At 31.9% G+C, this 14,696-nt stretch overlaps 1 protein-coding gene across 1 annotated transcript; it reads right to left on the bottom strand.

Annotated features, from left to right (window-relative positions):
- Positions 1–1,847: 1,847 nt before the first annotated feature.
- On the bottom strand, positions 1,848–14,675 carry LOC119682091 (larval serum protein 1 beta chain-like; the record flags this gene model as incomplete). Its single annotated transcript, XM_038095443.1, is given in 2 exon segments — positions 1,848–2,003; positions 13,188–14,675. Coding segments are annotated over 2 exon segments (1,644 nt in total), but the record flags the coding sequence as incomplete, so codon positions are not given.
- Between the last annotated feature and the right edge of the window lie 21 nt (positions 14,676–14,696).

The following is a 14,696-nucleotide window of genomic DNA, read 5'->3' as shown; positions in this document are numbered from 1 at the left end:
TAGAAACAGCCAAGTATTAATGATCAGTGGTCAGTTGAAATGATCTATTGGTTTAATTATTCTTATATATTATTTTGAACTGCAATTGTCAGGAGTTGAACCTTAACAAATTTGTAAGCAAGTCTAAATAAAGCTCTAACACGCATAGCTTGAGCTAGTCATACAACTGTTTTGAATACTGCCAAATATCAATGTTGGAATCATCTATTAGCTTAATCGATCTTTTATATTCTTTTAAACTGCAAATGTAAGGCATCGAGCCCTATCAAATTTATTTCGTGGACTTAAACCTTAACACACATAGCCAATTTATTCGAACTTCGAATTTTGGTTGTTCGAACTTTGAATTTGTGTCGTTCACACGTTAACACCAACTGCACTTGTTATGTTATTTTGGGAACTAACACATAAACAACAGCTACATAAAGTTGATTAACTGTTACAAATTCCCGCTTTTTTCATTCTTAAATACTATTATTTGCAGAAAATATATCTTGATATTGATTACCTATATTACAATAATAAACGTGTATAAAAAATATGCAAATAAAATTATTTTTATCACTCCTGTTCATACCTAAAATGAGTAATCAAGCAACGTTTTAAGATACCATATTTTGAATCCAATATTAATTTCTATTTTCTGATTTGGTTTAAATTAAAAACTATACAAAATATTTAATTTATAGAATCTAATGTAAATTAATCTTATGTTCGTAGCGACTTATGCCCGTGAGTAAGAAATAATGTTGAAAAATCACTTTAAGTAAATTGGTTTTCACATTATTTTACTACACAGTACACGCTTATTAATTTGCCTTTTGGATGTTTGATAATTTGTTAATAAAATTTATATTCAATTTAGTGCAATAAAGTAAACTTACGCCTTCATTTGCCACATAAACCAACGACTGCATTGGTAAAAATATAGGCGTTTCGTCTATATATTGTACATATTGGCTATAAAGTTATGAAAATATTGCCGAGAGTTCCTCAGAATAATTTATGAAGTTATTTATCATGCACGGCACGGTGCGGCACATTGGTGCATAGCTGCATATATGGTATTTACGGAAAACTGTAACGTATGCACTCCAAGTCAGCTATGGCCCAATGTAATGATTCTTAACAGCTCTGGTCTAATGACTCAAATTGATTGTAGTCAAAAAAATTTGAAAATACATAAAGTACATAAGTGAGCAATATACAAGATAGTCGTACAAGATAGCAGTGATCGAGCGACTTAATAAATTTATTAATGCAAGTCTAAATCAAGGAGGCAATCAGACTTAAACGGGTGCAATTCTATGCGATCGGTGGTGCAAGTGCCAAGTAACTGCATTGAACCAATAAAATCAATTAAATTCAGTACGCGTACTAAAGTTTTGTAGTCGTTGTTTGTTGACTGGTATCTATTGGGATTTTTATGACTTGTGCAATAAATTGTAATGGCAGAATAATTAGTACATATACACTGATCATATTACTTAAGCTCGATCGAGCGATCACTTGAATTTAACGATCTTCAATTGCTCAACTGCAGACACCATTCTAAACAGACTGCAAGTCGTCAATCCACAATTCTGTGCATTTGACTTTGGTCCAGTTGAGGATTTTGTTATGATATTAAGATTTTTATTAATTAAATGTTTTATTTATTTGTGATATATAAAAAGTTATTGTTTTAGTTAAACAATCTTACAGATGTTTTAATGTAGTTTCTGACTAATTAGAAAAAACACTAACAATTTAATTCGATTGGTTTTTATTTTTGTATCCGTAAGTCCAGCAACAACATTTGTAGTATCTTGTGTGAAATCTGTAATCCATAAAAATTGGCTAATAAGTTAACTTTTCATCACAATTGCATGCGATACCGGCTGCCATCCGTATGCCTCCAAGTGACGCAGTTGCTTGAGATTGAACAGATTTCGGCGCAAGAAGTTGTCATCCTTGGCACGAGCATAATTAATGTAGCCGCTTATGTTTATGCTCGATTCTCTCTATGAATTTGCATGAATTTACAATTTTTCAAAACAAATTTGCCATATCAAAGATATTATTTTTTTTACAATCAATTTTGACTAGTAAAAATTTGTATTAATTACGCGTGTCTCGAACGTTTAGGATTTGGTAATGGAAGTTGATTGGGTGCCGTGTTTTCTTGTAAGCGCCACGTTGTATCTTAAAGTTGCATGTACAACGTTTCCGATTGTTTGCATAAAAATTTTTGCAATTCGATTTTCTGCAAATTGAAGTTGAATACTCAAACATGAAAACACGAAAATACATACATTGTGACCGAAAAGTTTTCGGAAATTCTCATTTAAAATTCGCGCGCTGTATATTTTTCGATATTTTAAGTTTATGTAGTTTGGCAGCAACTTGTCCTTAATTACTATGCAAAAAATGAGAGCGCGATCTGTCCAGACAGTTCGTTTACGGCAGCTGTTGAAACCAGTTCACCTCAGTAGTGCGTTGCGAAAAAAACAATGGAAAAAAATATTGATCAAAGAGTTTGCATCAAATTTTGTGTTTCGAACGAATTTTCGTGTGCAGAATCGTTGCGAATGCTACAAAAGGCTTATGGGGAATCAGTTTTATCGAAAACTCAAGTTTATGAGTGGTACAAAGCCTTTCAGGACTGTCGTACGACCGTCGAAGACATGCCGCGTTCTGGACGACCTTCGACCTCTACCACCGACGAAAACATTGAAAAGGCAAAGGAAATCGTGTTCAAAAATCCTCATGTGAGTGTTAGAGAGATAGCACGAGAGCTAGGCATCGGTCGTGAGATGGCTCGTTTGATTTTGGTGGACAATTTGTGTATGCGACGTGTCAACGCTCGGCTTTTTCCGATTCACCTCAATTTGTTCCAAAAACACCATCGTGGACAGGTCTCGTTAGACATGCTTGATCGTGCCAATTCCGATCCAACTTTCATGGAACGCATCATAACGGGTGACGAGACATGGGTCTACGAGTACGACATGCAAACAAGCCAACAATCATCGGAATGGAGAGGAAAAGACGAGCCGAAACCGAAAAAACCACGCCAAAGTCGCTCGAAAATCAAGGCAATGCTGATTGTTTTCTTCGATATTCGTGGTGTGGTGCATCATGAATTCGTCCCTGAAGGACAAACAGTCAATTAAGACTATTATTTGACTGTTTTAAGACGTTTGCGTGAAAATATCCGCCGTAAACGGCCTCAATTGTGGAAGGATAATTCATGGATTTTTCATGACGATAATGCTCCTCGCACCGAGCCAACATTATCAACGATTTTAAAGGCCAAACATTCAATAAATACCATCGAACAGCCACCGTTATTCACCTGATCTTGCACCGTGTGACTTTTTCCTGTTTCCCAACTCAAATTACCACTCAGAGGAACGCGTTTGAATCCATAGAAGACGTAAAACAGAATTCGCAGAGGGAACTCAAAGCCATACCGGAAGCCGCCTATAAAAAAATGTTTTGATGATTGAGGAAAACGTTGGCATTTGTGTATCGCTTCTAATGAGCATATTTTGAAGGAGATAAAATAAATATTGATGAAGATTAAGAATTTTGCGTTTTATTTAAAATTTCCGGAAACTTTTCGGTCACAATGTAAACAAGAACTTAAACTTAAAGACGCTAAACTCCAATTAAAAATGTGTAAACATAAGTGGCTTAAGCGGTTTTTAATTACACAAGTTAAGTGTATAATGCCTTTGAAACAAACAGTTATTAAGTGATAAGATTCAAAGTTTTTAGTAAAGTCATCGGTAAAAAATATAACACAATTTCAAATGATAAAATATTACTATAACTATTGCAATAGTTTGAAATTAAATCAACAAATAGTAATGACGCCTCAGCCAATATAAAACTATATTTTTATATGAATTACATATACATTAGTATATGTTTTCATTTTAGGATCAAATGGAATAGAATTATTAAACTGATTAAAATAATGCAATGGATATAGTGCTAGAAATGAACGCAATGAAACCCATGCGAATAGAAATAAAAATGACTAAGAACAAAGTAAGAACAAATATAGAACTAAGAACAAAGTTAGTTCTTTTTATTCTTAAAATAATTTTTCAATTGCACTATACATTTTATTAAATACTTTTGTTTTACATCGCAAAAACCATAAAGTACTAAGTTAGAAAACATATAAGATCACATTGAACAATGTACAACAGACCGCAGCAGTTCTATAATTTTTGTTTTTCAAGCACTTATAGAGTCCCGCCTAATGATCTCTCCTATGATAGGAGATAGGCATAAATCAATTCAAATATCCAAAATTCAACAGAATAACAGTTTGCTTTTATTTTACTAAAACAGATTCTCACAGATGCCATAAAAACCGATAAAAGCTCTGAACCATATCTAACTAGTTAGACTAACCGCCAAACTATTATTTATAGAAATATTTAGTATGTTTTAACAGTTTTTTTTTATTCCTATTACAAATTTCCAATTGCAGTATTACCTTTAAGTGCTATATATAGTATAATATGTATTAATATCATATTATATAATAATAAATATAATATATAAATATAGTATATAAATATAATATATAAATCTTATATATAATAATATGCGCAAGACTATATCTTATATGGATCCCAATTCATAATGGACCCATGGAGCCATGAAAATTTCTAAATAGTAGACACCGATATGTCAGAGCATCTATACATCTAAAAACAAGTTTAGACTTTAAAAGTTTAGACTTAGACTCTGCAAGATTTCTGCATTGGGTCACTGCTTTTACAGACTTTGCCCACAAATAAAATTGATCCGACATAGAAACCTTTAAGGTGCCAAAAAAATTTCTTGAATAGAGGTCCGTAAACTATCTTCCCTAAAACCCTTTTTTCGAAATCGAAAGCTGTACAGTACAGAGAAAATGGTTGTTTGTTTACTTCTCTACTAAAATTCTGTAACGACTACAGTTGATGTTAAATCAGATTCTAATGGGAACTAAGACATGGCACCCATTAGTGTCTTCATAATATTATAAGTAAGCTGAAGAAAGTGGGGTAAAGTGCCTCCTTTAACGATCAGAGTTTATGGAATTTTGTTTTTTTAGCTTTTAATAATATATCACATACTAAACCAAAGCTTTTAAAATTATTAAATTTTATTTTGTTGTGTAAAATAAATTCTTTGAGGATCTCTTTGAATGGAGTATACTAAATAATTATTATATTTTTGTTTTGCATTTCATAGTATTATTAAACCAACAAACACACCAACGTACTCATAAATCAATGGTCCCAAATTTATTAAATATTTCATTGGAACAACAACTAAAAATTACAATAGTATTTATAGTCCCAGTCAGATCAGTAAATAAAAATCTGAAATAATTTTAACAATTTGAAAGAAATGATAATCTCATATTTAACAATCTTGGTGCGATAGTAGTAAATGTTCATATGTATACAATCCTTTGAATTATTTCTGGAAACGTATGCCCTTCCTCAGTTACCTGTCTAGCCCCAGTCTTTTAAAAATATATTAAAAACATTACTCAACTCATTTAAAGAACTAATCTTAACATTTTACTAACACATTGTTGACAAATATAGTTTAAGATCATTTTTTGTTTCTGGCATATTTTTGAAGTGATAGTTTCACAAATTGGAAAATTCATTCATACGAAAACTACTTCAGAGTCAGAGATAAATGTACCAGAACATACGTTCATAGGAAGTTACAAAGTCCCAAACGCCTTTCAATTTGCGAAAATTTATTTTTGCCAATAGGAAAATAAAATCAACAACTTGGCTCGCACATAATCAGAACAATCAACGGCAATAGCGCAACACCCTGGGGGCCTCTTGGCACTCCGCCAAGATTAGAGAAAAAAACTGGTGTTTATGTAAAAATATTAGCAACAAGCTTCCCCATTTATGTGGCCATTAGGCGTACAATTGCCAGTAACGTCGCCTCTAAAAGCCGCAACAAATGCTGTCATCAATGCAACAATTTTTCTCTAATACGGCAATGTTGGCACTTCTCCTCAGTGGCGGATATTTTTTTTTTTGGATTTTGAATATAATTTCTTTAAAACATTTGATTTTATTAATTTTTTTTTGTTTTTGTGGTAAATACTTTAGCACTTTCGACAATTACAAAGTGCAAAATGAAGACCTTTTAATTTGTTTAAGTTGAGTAGACTTTGGGTTGCTATACCTTTGATCAATATCTGAGTTAGGACCTACCGATTCTAGTATTATATGAAGAGGAAAAGGTTTCAGTGCAATATTATTTAATTTAGTTGAATTTGATAAATAATAGTGATATATAAACAAGAAGAGTATATTGATTGCCACAAGTATTGACCAATAGTAATCTTTAGAAATATTTAATGAATTAATTACTGACAACTTATATGCATATCCTTAGCCATACAAAACACATATATTATATATAAATATATACATATTTATTCATTCATTCCAGTACTGTCCCAGGGGAACATTGGGCCATAAATATGTACATATATTGTGTGTTAACTATTATTTTTAATTTAACGTATCCATCCCCGATCAATCTTAACAAAGTACTCGTATCGTCATCTACAGTTCTACTGTAAATAAAGAACACATCCATTAAAGTAAAGACAGAATGAGAGCATGAAGCATACGTGCTCAGAGATCAAATCATAAAAGTTTTACTTTCAATATAAATTATAATTGAATTGATTTTTAAACCTTAAGAATCATATTTGAACTGGTGGTTGGTATTGAACATCTATATATAAGTTCTCTAAGGTTTAATAATCCGTATAGAATCTGTCTATATAAACTATAATTGCACGTGTTTTTGAACTTTCAAAACTAAATCTAACTACGAATAGCGTTGGATATTTATACACACGTTCTCCATGGCTTAAAAATCCGTACAGAATCTTTCTATACAAACTACAATTCGATGTATTTTTGAACCTTCAACACCATATCTAATTTGGTGCTTGACCTTTGACATCTACATATAAGCTCTCTATGGTTTAATAATCGCTATAGAATATTTATAAGACAAGTGCTAGGCTTAGAACTGCAGAATGTAAAAGCGTATAGCTGTTATAACTATTTTTATAAATAGTTATTATATTAGTTAGAAAGAATTATTTGATATTAGATAAGATATTAGATACTAGATAATCAAAAAGTGCCAAATTAATTATTAAATTTATTACATAAATTTATATTGGGTATAGCGTGTTTTTACTCAAAATAACATCAACAAAGCATAAAATTTTTAATTTGACTTCATAGAAATTCAATTTTTGGAGGGAGCTTCGGTGCTCTATCTCAGTTGAGATGCCTATTTTTAAATTCATATCTGCTATAGCAGATAAATATTTTTGTGTGTAAAAAGTTCATCATCATTTGATTATTTTTATTGCAATTTCGTTGATGGATTCATTGTGTGCACATTTAATTTTTTTTTCTTCTACATATACAAACGATTTCATGCTCTCCAATCACGACAGAATTAAATTATAAAATTTGTTGCTTTAATATATTCACAAAGTTCATGAATGAAATTCATGAAATTGGTAAAAACTTTAAAAAAATATTAATGGAATATATAAGGATTTATACATAAATTTTTAGAAATAAACTAAAGAAAAAAGTCTATAAGAAACGATGAGTATTTGGCCATAGGATTGTACATTAATGAAGTTGCCAATGGTATGGAGATTATATCGATAACGATTTAAGATAGATGGTAATTATCAGTGGCAACCCTGCTCGCAAACTGAAGAGACCTAATTATGTACTTTAAGCGGATTTATTCCACTTTTTTGAGATTATCCTGTTTTAAGGGTCCGTTTCGGAGCTGGAAATCATCCTAACTTGTTTCGGAACAGAAAATTAACTATAATTTATAATAAGCTATATAGCTTATTATAGCATATAATAAGGACTATATAACCTATAATGAACTCATATGAGCTATAACTTAAAATCCCTAATACCTGTATTTACAACATCGGGCAGACATTTAAAAAATGCAATAACAATCACTTTCAATCGAGTACTACAAACGCCCGCAGATTGGTGAAATTTAAATTTTTTTTGCTTGTATTGATTTATGATATATTCTATTATTATTAAGTGCCTAGAAGATTGCAGCAGCTTTAATTTTTCAAATTTTCGAGCATTCTTAAAATATTCCCTAATTTCCATAGAAAAAGTGTGGATAATAGTTTTCCTATTAGTCAGTTATCTGTAATTTTTTATCTAAATAATTATTTGGATAAGTTTCAATTATCTGGATAACTATTATTCAGTTATCTGGAAAGTTTTGGTATATCAAACTTATCTCTCCTATGATTCTCCCCTTCATTAACTACCAGCCAACCTTATGTCCATACTTTCTGGCTAAGGTAAACCTAGTCTGATACGTTTTAAGCCTCTTGCTCTCTCTCTTGATCTCTCTTCCTTTATCACCACAATGAAGTTTCTACAATGCTTTGGAAATTTTCTCCATTCAATCCTAAGAGGTGGTTTTAGTGGGTTCTAGTTTCACACTGTGGCTTTTGATGGCTTCCACCTACTGGAAAAAACCAGTTAGCAGTAAGTAAAAAAAACCCAAAAAGGAGGTGTGAGAACTTTTCTTGATTTTCTATAAGGTGAATTGTTTTATTTCTAAAATATAATATTATTACTAACTGCGCGCAATATCGTTCTAATAGTATAAGCATATATCGTCACTAATTTTGGGATTCACTTCATTTTAACATGACGTTAATAAATAAAAACAAAAAAAATTTGGACACTAATGCCTCATATGTCAATCTCTTTTAATCGTTAAAGAGCACAAAGTTTTCTAACATAAAACATATTCATATGATCTGTATTGCAATATGTAATTGATTCAAATATTAAACTTCTGAAAGAAGCTTTATCAAATGTATTAAGGATGATCACAGAAGCAACATGGTGCATTAGAAATAGGAAAATCCACAAGTTTTGCAAGTTCCTTTAGTAAAATCATAAGTCGTAAACATTCGTTCATAAGAAGAAACCAGAGTTGTTCTATAGTAAGGGTGCAGAGTACCAACAAGATCATGCGAGACCTCATACAAGTTGGGTAACTCGCCAAACGCTTGAATGCGATTTACTGCCACACCCTCCAATATATAATAATCTGGTTATATATTAATAATTATATTCTAGCCTATAAACTGTTTTTAATTCATTATAGTTTCTTTCGCTAACAAAAATAACATTCATTATCGTATTTGCGTACATATGTACAACCGGGTAAACCCACAAGATACCACAATTGTATCAATTCTTTAATTTGGATTTTATGGATGCAACTTGAACTACATGAGATGCCTTTGGGCAAAATCTAAATACAAGAACTTAACCAAAAACCTTTCGAAACGTATAAGCAATCAAAATTTTTCAAATGCATTAAAACGAAGATTAAACCGTGAAATTTCAATTTGTATTCTCCTCGAACAGGTCAACCCATATCCTTAATAGCCTCTAATGCAGACGATATGAGAATGTGTAATTTAGATTTTTTCCTTATTCGTTTAATTTTTGCTTAAGCAAAACCGAGTCAGTGGAGAAAAAAAAAGATTTATGTCTGTTCAATTTTGTAAATATTGTATCGATTGGGTGAGTTTTTGTTTTTATTTTATATTATATCTTTTTTTTGTTTTTTTTTCTTTATTTAACTAAACTTCATTGTCTATTCGAGCAAAATGTCCGTAAATTTAAATTAAACATGAACAAAACGCATATATCAAGTGATACCAATTTTCGATCACTGACAAAATGTGATCCTTTTCTCTTCGATATGTTGAAGTGTTTGTGTATCTACGAGTGACTGACGACTGCCGTATGCATATAAATTAAGATTACTTATACGTTTGTTGGGTTGTCAGTTGTTTGCTTGCTTTATCTTTAGGTTTACATATAGATATATCTGTCCGTCTGTGTCTACTACTCCTCAAACACTGGCTTGTCGTACTTGTGGTGTGTTGTGTGTGTTTGTCCATTGGCAGAACTACGCATAAAACATTTGCTTACAATATGATCCTGTCGAGCTGTGTTCCTCGTTCCTCTTCATTTGCACATGCGAGTTGTGTACCTGCTACCACTGCTTCTATTTTTTTTTTTGTTGTGTTTCTGATTTTATGTATCTGTATCTTTTGTTCCCAATTTTTGCGTTTAATTGTTGTTGTGCCCGTTTTCATACTTACTACACGTATATCTCATATGATTTCAAGTGTGGTTGCTTGCCCTTCATTTTGTTGTAAGGCAAAGTTTTAAATTTCTTGGAAATAAAAGTCTAGGTTTGTAGATACAACAACAAATACCAGCAAATATTATTTAAAAAAGGCTTTTGTTTTGCTGGACGACGAAGGGTAGAAAAAATGGAAAAAGGTTCAATCTAGAGGAGTTTCTTCTTCTTCCTCGGCGCGTTTTTTCACTACCTACTGGCACCATTTAAATGAAATTTTTCATTATTTATAGAGTTGATTTTTATTATTGTTTCGTATGTTTCGTATCTGTATGATACAAACTCGTATGTATATATATATACATTTGAGTATAGATATCAGTTAAATATATACACTTTTTTTATTATTATCAACTTAATAATGGCTTATATTCGTTTTATTTCTAACCTTATGCTTTATTCTTCTCTGTTTTGGCTCCAATTTTTCTTTATTTCGTTTCACTTTTCTGATGCATTTTCTTACTACTCGTATCTACAATATTTCATGTTGTAGGTGCCTCATAACTCAATTGAATCCGCTGTATCTGCATCTGTATCTGTGGCTGTGGCTGTACTGTATTACTGTACTCGTATGTATCTCTGCAGCTCTGGTATTAAGCTGCTATTGTTGGTGGCTTTGTGCTGTTGATTTGGATAATATTGTTATTGCTATCGTTGGTGTTGTTGGTGTTGTTGTTGTTGTAATTTTAGACCGTGCAGGTGTCCAATATTTTTTATACACCATCATTATCGTTTTGAAAACTAGTTCTAGATTTACTGCAGCAAATTTTGTATCTACAGTGTTCAGCGTATTTATTTTAAACATATTCGCTGCTGTGTTGATTGCACACAACAAGTTTTTTTATTTAATTTTTTTACATTTTGTGGTTGTTAAATGCTTTGCATCAATAGGCATTGTGTTTGTGTGTTCATTGTATATTTAAATTTGATTAGTGCTTTAACCATTTTCTATATTTTATTACAAATCTTTTTTTTTTTTTTTGGATTTGTGTGTTTTGGGTAATTATCGAAATTTGGCGTCACTTTCCGTTAAATTCAAATTTGAAAAATTTTAAATAAACACAGAATAGTAAAAAAAGGTAGACTGCATTGGTGACGCCATTTTTAATTGATTCAAAAAAAAAAAAATCTATTAGTTATATAAAATAAAAAAAAAATTCGAGATTGTGGTAAACACAAATGTTAAGTAATTAAAAAAAAATGTCTTAGCTTACAAAATTCAAAGATTTTATTATTTATTTAAAATGCATTATTCAGACTTACAAGTTAATTGCAAGGTCTTGTACGTGCTTCATCCGTTTAAGATACATTAAAATTTGAGAGCCCATTAACTTCAAACCTTTGCTTAGATTCTTTAAGCAAATGGATACATAGATCACACATAAGATATAAAAATAAATAAACTGTTAACACCTTATGCTACAACAATCCGGGTGATTATCATTAAAAACAAAAGGTTTCTTACTTGCTACTCACACTAACGACAACTTCTTGCTTGAAATCGGATTCCATTATAAGAAGAGAGTAAGAAGAGTATAATTATCAACATCATTCAGAGCTATAAAGTCCACGTAGTACCTAAGCTTGTTGAATTTTATGTTTAATTCCTAATAAATTAGGGGGAGTAATTGTTTTAGTGCTTCCAATTGCACTTTTAATAGCTATAACTTTTTTTAATATAAAAAAATGTTAAGTATTAAAATTTCATCCTATTAATAAAATTTTATTTTAAATTATATAATCAACTGTTATTTTATTAACTAAAATGGACCCCAACCAAAAAAAAAACCTTATGTCATAATTGGAAAAATTTTTCTCCATATCTTCCAGTTGATGACATTCTTATCTCTCAACACTTGTCGTACAGTGTCACTCCATCTTATTCTTTTCTCCACCTTCATTTTCTTCTCGTTGCTCTAACTTCATTCACGAAAAACCTGACTGCTGTGTTGGCATCCGCACAACGTGTCCTATCCACTTCTAGCGGAAGTTCTTTATATGTGTGATTATTGTATCACCTTCCATCAGTTGATCGAGTTCATATATCCTCCGTGCGATATCCTCCGTGTTCTTGCACTGATCCAAATACTTTTTTTATCATGCTGTATAGTGCAGAAGCTTGGACAATTATCAACAGTGATGAGTAGGTGTTAGAAGCATACGAAAGGAAAATTCTTCTGAAGATCTATGATCCATAACGCGTTGATGACAAGTGTTGAATTAGATGAAACTATTAGCTGTATGAGCTAAACCGCGACATTAACATAGTTAAACGCATTAAAATACAGCAGCTTCGCTGTCTTGGTCATGTCGTACGAATGGAAGAAAGTGCTATGGCTGAAAGGTGTTTAAATCGGTACCTACAGGTAAAAAATGCGGTAGAGGACGTCCGCATCTTTGATGGAAGGACCAGGTCACAATTTGGGAGCACTCGGTACTAGTACCTGTCGACAGCAGGCAACTGATCGGATTGGCTGGCTGAGGCTACTCGACATTAAGAAAAGGGGCCCGCACAATTTAAATTTTTTTCTAGCTAAGGATGAACACTGACACATGAGGTGGATTTCCTCCTCATTTTCGGAACCACAACATCGCAAAAAATCATTATTAGGCAGACCAAGTTGTATAGCATGTCTTCCTATTAAGCAGTGGCCCTAATTGCATGATGTTAATGTACTAGAAGTACAAAATTTAGGTCTAGAGCTTCTCAATTTTTGGCGCCATGAACGGATGTCACTTTAGGCGTTCGATCTACTGCACTCACTTCATGCACCATTACTACCAATTGGTAAATATTTGTTATTAATAATTTAATTGTTTATTTAATATTTAAATATTTAATACAAGTATATCATAATAAATTATTATTAATGCAACTTAGTTTTATGATAAATTTTTACCGACTTTCGCAACACATTTGTTCTGTTTAATAATTCAAATTCATCCAAATTTCGATCGAAAGGGAAACCGAAAGGCAAGTTATCGAAACTTAATATACCATCAGCAAAATTACAGTTCATGTTGTTTCCAAAACGGAAATCATTAGGTGAAAATAGTGTGGCGACGAAAATCATTTCCATTTTGACGCCATCACTCGAACCTTGTGGCAGTATTAAACGATTCGGAAAAGCGCAATCTGGCGTCGTGATATTCAAAGGAAACACGAATTTATTATCTAACGCTATCAACGTATACTGATATAGTTCGGAGTAACCTGTAGGATCTGTTGTTGTACCAAAAAACTCAATGGATTTACGTTGTATGATATTTACTCCAACCACTACATTTGTGACGAAAGTATCAAGCTGATATATGTTTTCAGAATGGTCACGATAAGAGCGTGAAGTTGATGTCAAGAAAGTACGTAAAACGATTGCTTGTGGTTTATCTGAGGTTACATTAAAAAGCAGAGTAAACGGTTTGTGGTTTAGCCGCTGCTGTTTTGCTTGTAGCGATTTTTTCCATTGAAATTGGTTCATTATATAAAAATGTTTCTCATTCAAGAGGTTGCTTATATCGACGTTATACAAATCGAAGTGCGTAACCAAAGCACTAATGTTAACATTGTTTATTTTGACGCCTGGAAGTTGAAATAAATGACTGTCATAAGGTTGATAATGCGTTATTAAGGACCGATACGAGGACAATAATATTTCTGCAAAATAATAGAAAAGAGGAGTTCGTAACATTGTTTCATAGTTGAGTAGAAGATTCGGTTTTATATTGAAAGAAGAAGACCAATAGTCGTACATTTGCTTTAAGTTAATGTTGAAAAACTCTTGCAACATATTGAGAACATTTTCTTTTTTATGAAGATCAATAGTTTTAACACTACGCCCATCATAGCTCTCTTTACTTATTGCCCTTTCTATATATGCTTGCATATTTCTGATAAATTGCATAACTTTTTCATTAAGTTTGCAGGACATTGGCTCAAACTTTTCACCATATTTACTTATCATATTGGGTATGTAATCCATTTTATGAGTACTACAGGGATCATTAAGAACTTCAGTTAAACCAACTGCATATTTTTCCAGTTTGTAACGCGCTACCAATTGTTGTAAGTTCCAAAGCCAGTACTCATTGAAATTGCTAACATTTTGTGGTGTCATAGCCTCCTTTATAGATAAACCCATGTTCAGGTAATACCAATAACCATTCCAGTCCACATCTTCTATTAGATAAGTTAACTTCCGTTCAGTCTGTTTGAAAAAATTATTTCGACTATAATCCGTTGACAAACATATGTAATCAATATCCTCCATAGCCTGCGTGAAAAGTGCCGAATTTTTAGCAGTTTTTGTTTTACAGGATAATGCATTATTGTCGCTCGTATCGAAAAAATCATATCCGATCTTACTTTTGAGCCACCACTGCCAACTCATGTGATTATGTAGATTTGTTTT

This window comes from Teleopsis dalmanni, chromosome 1, assembly GCF_002237135.1.
Source record: "Teleopsis dalmanni isolate 2A chromosome 1, ASM223713v2, whole genome shotgun sequence".
NCBI lineage: Eukaryota > Metazoa > Arthropoda > Insecta > Diptera > Diopsidae > Teleopsis > Teleopsis dalmanni.
This window is presented reverse-complemented; position numbering and strand designations above follow the sequence as displayed.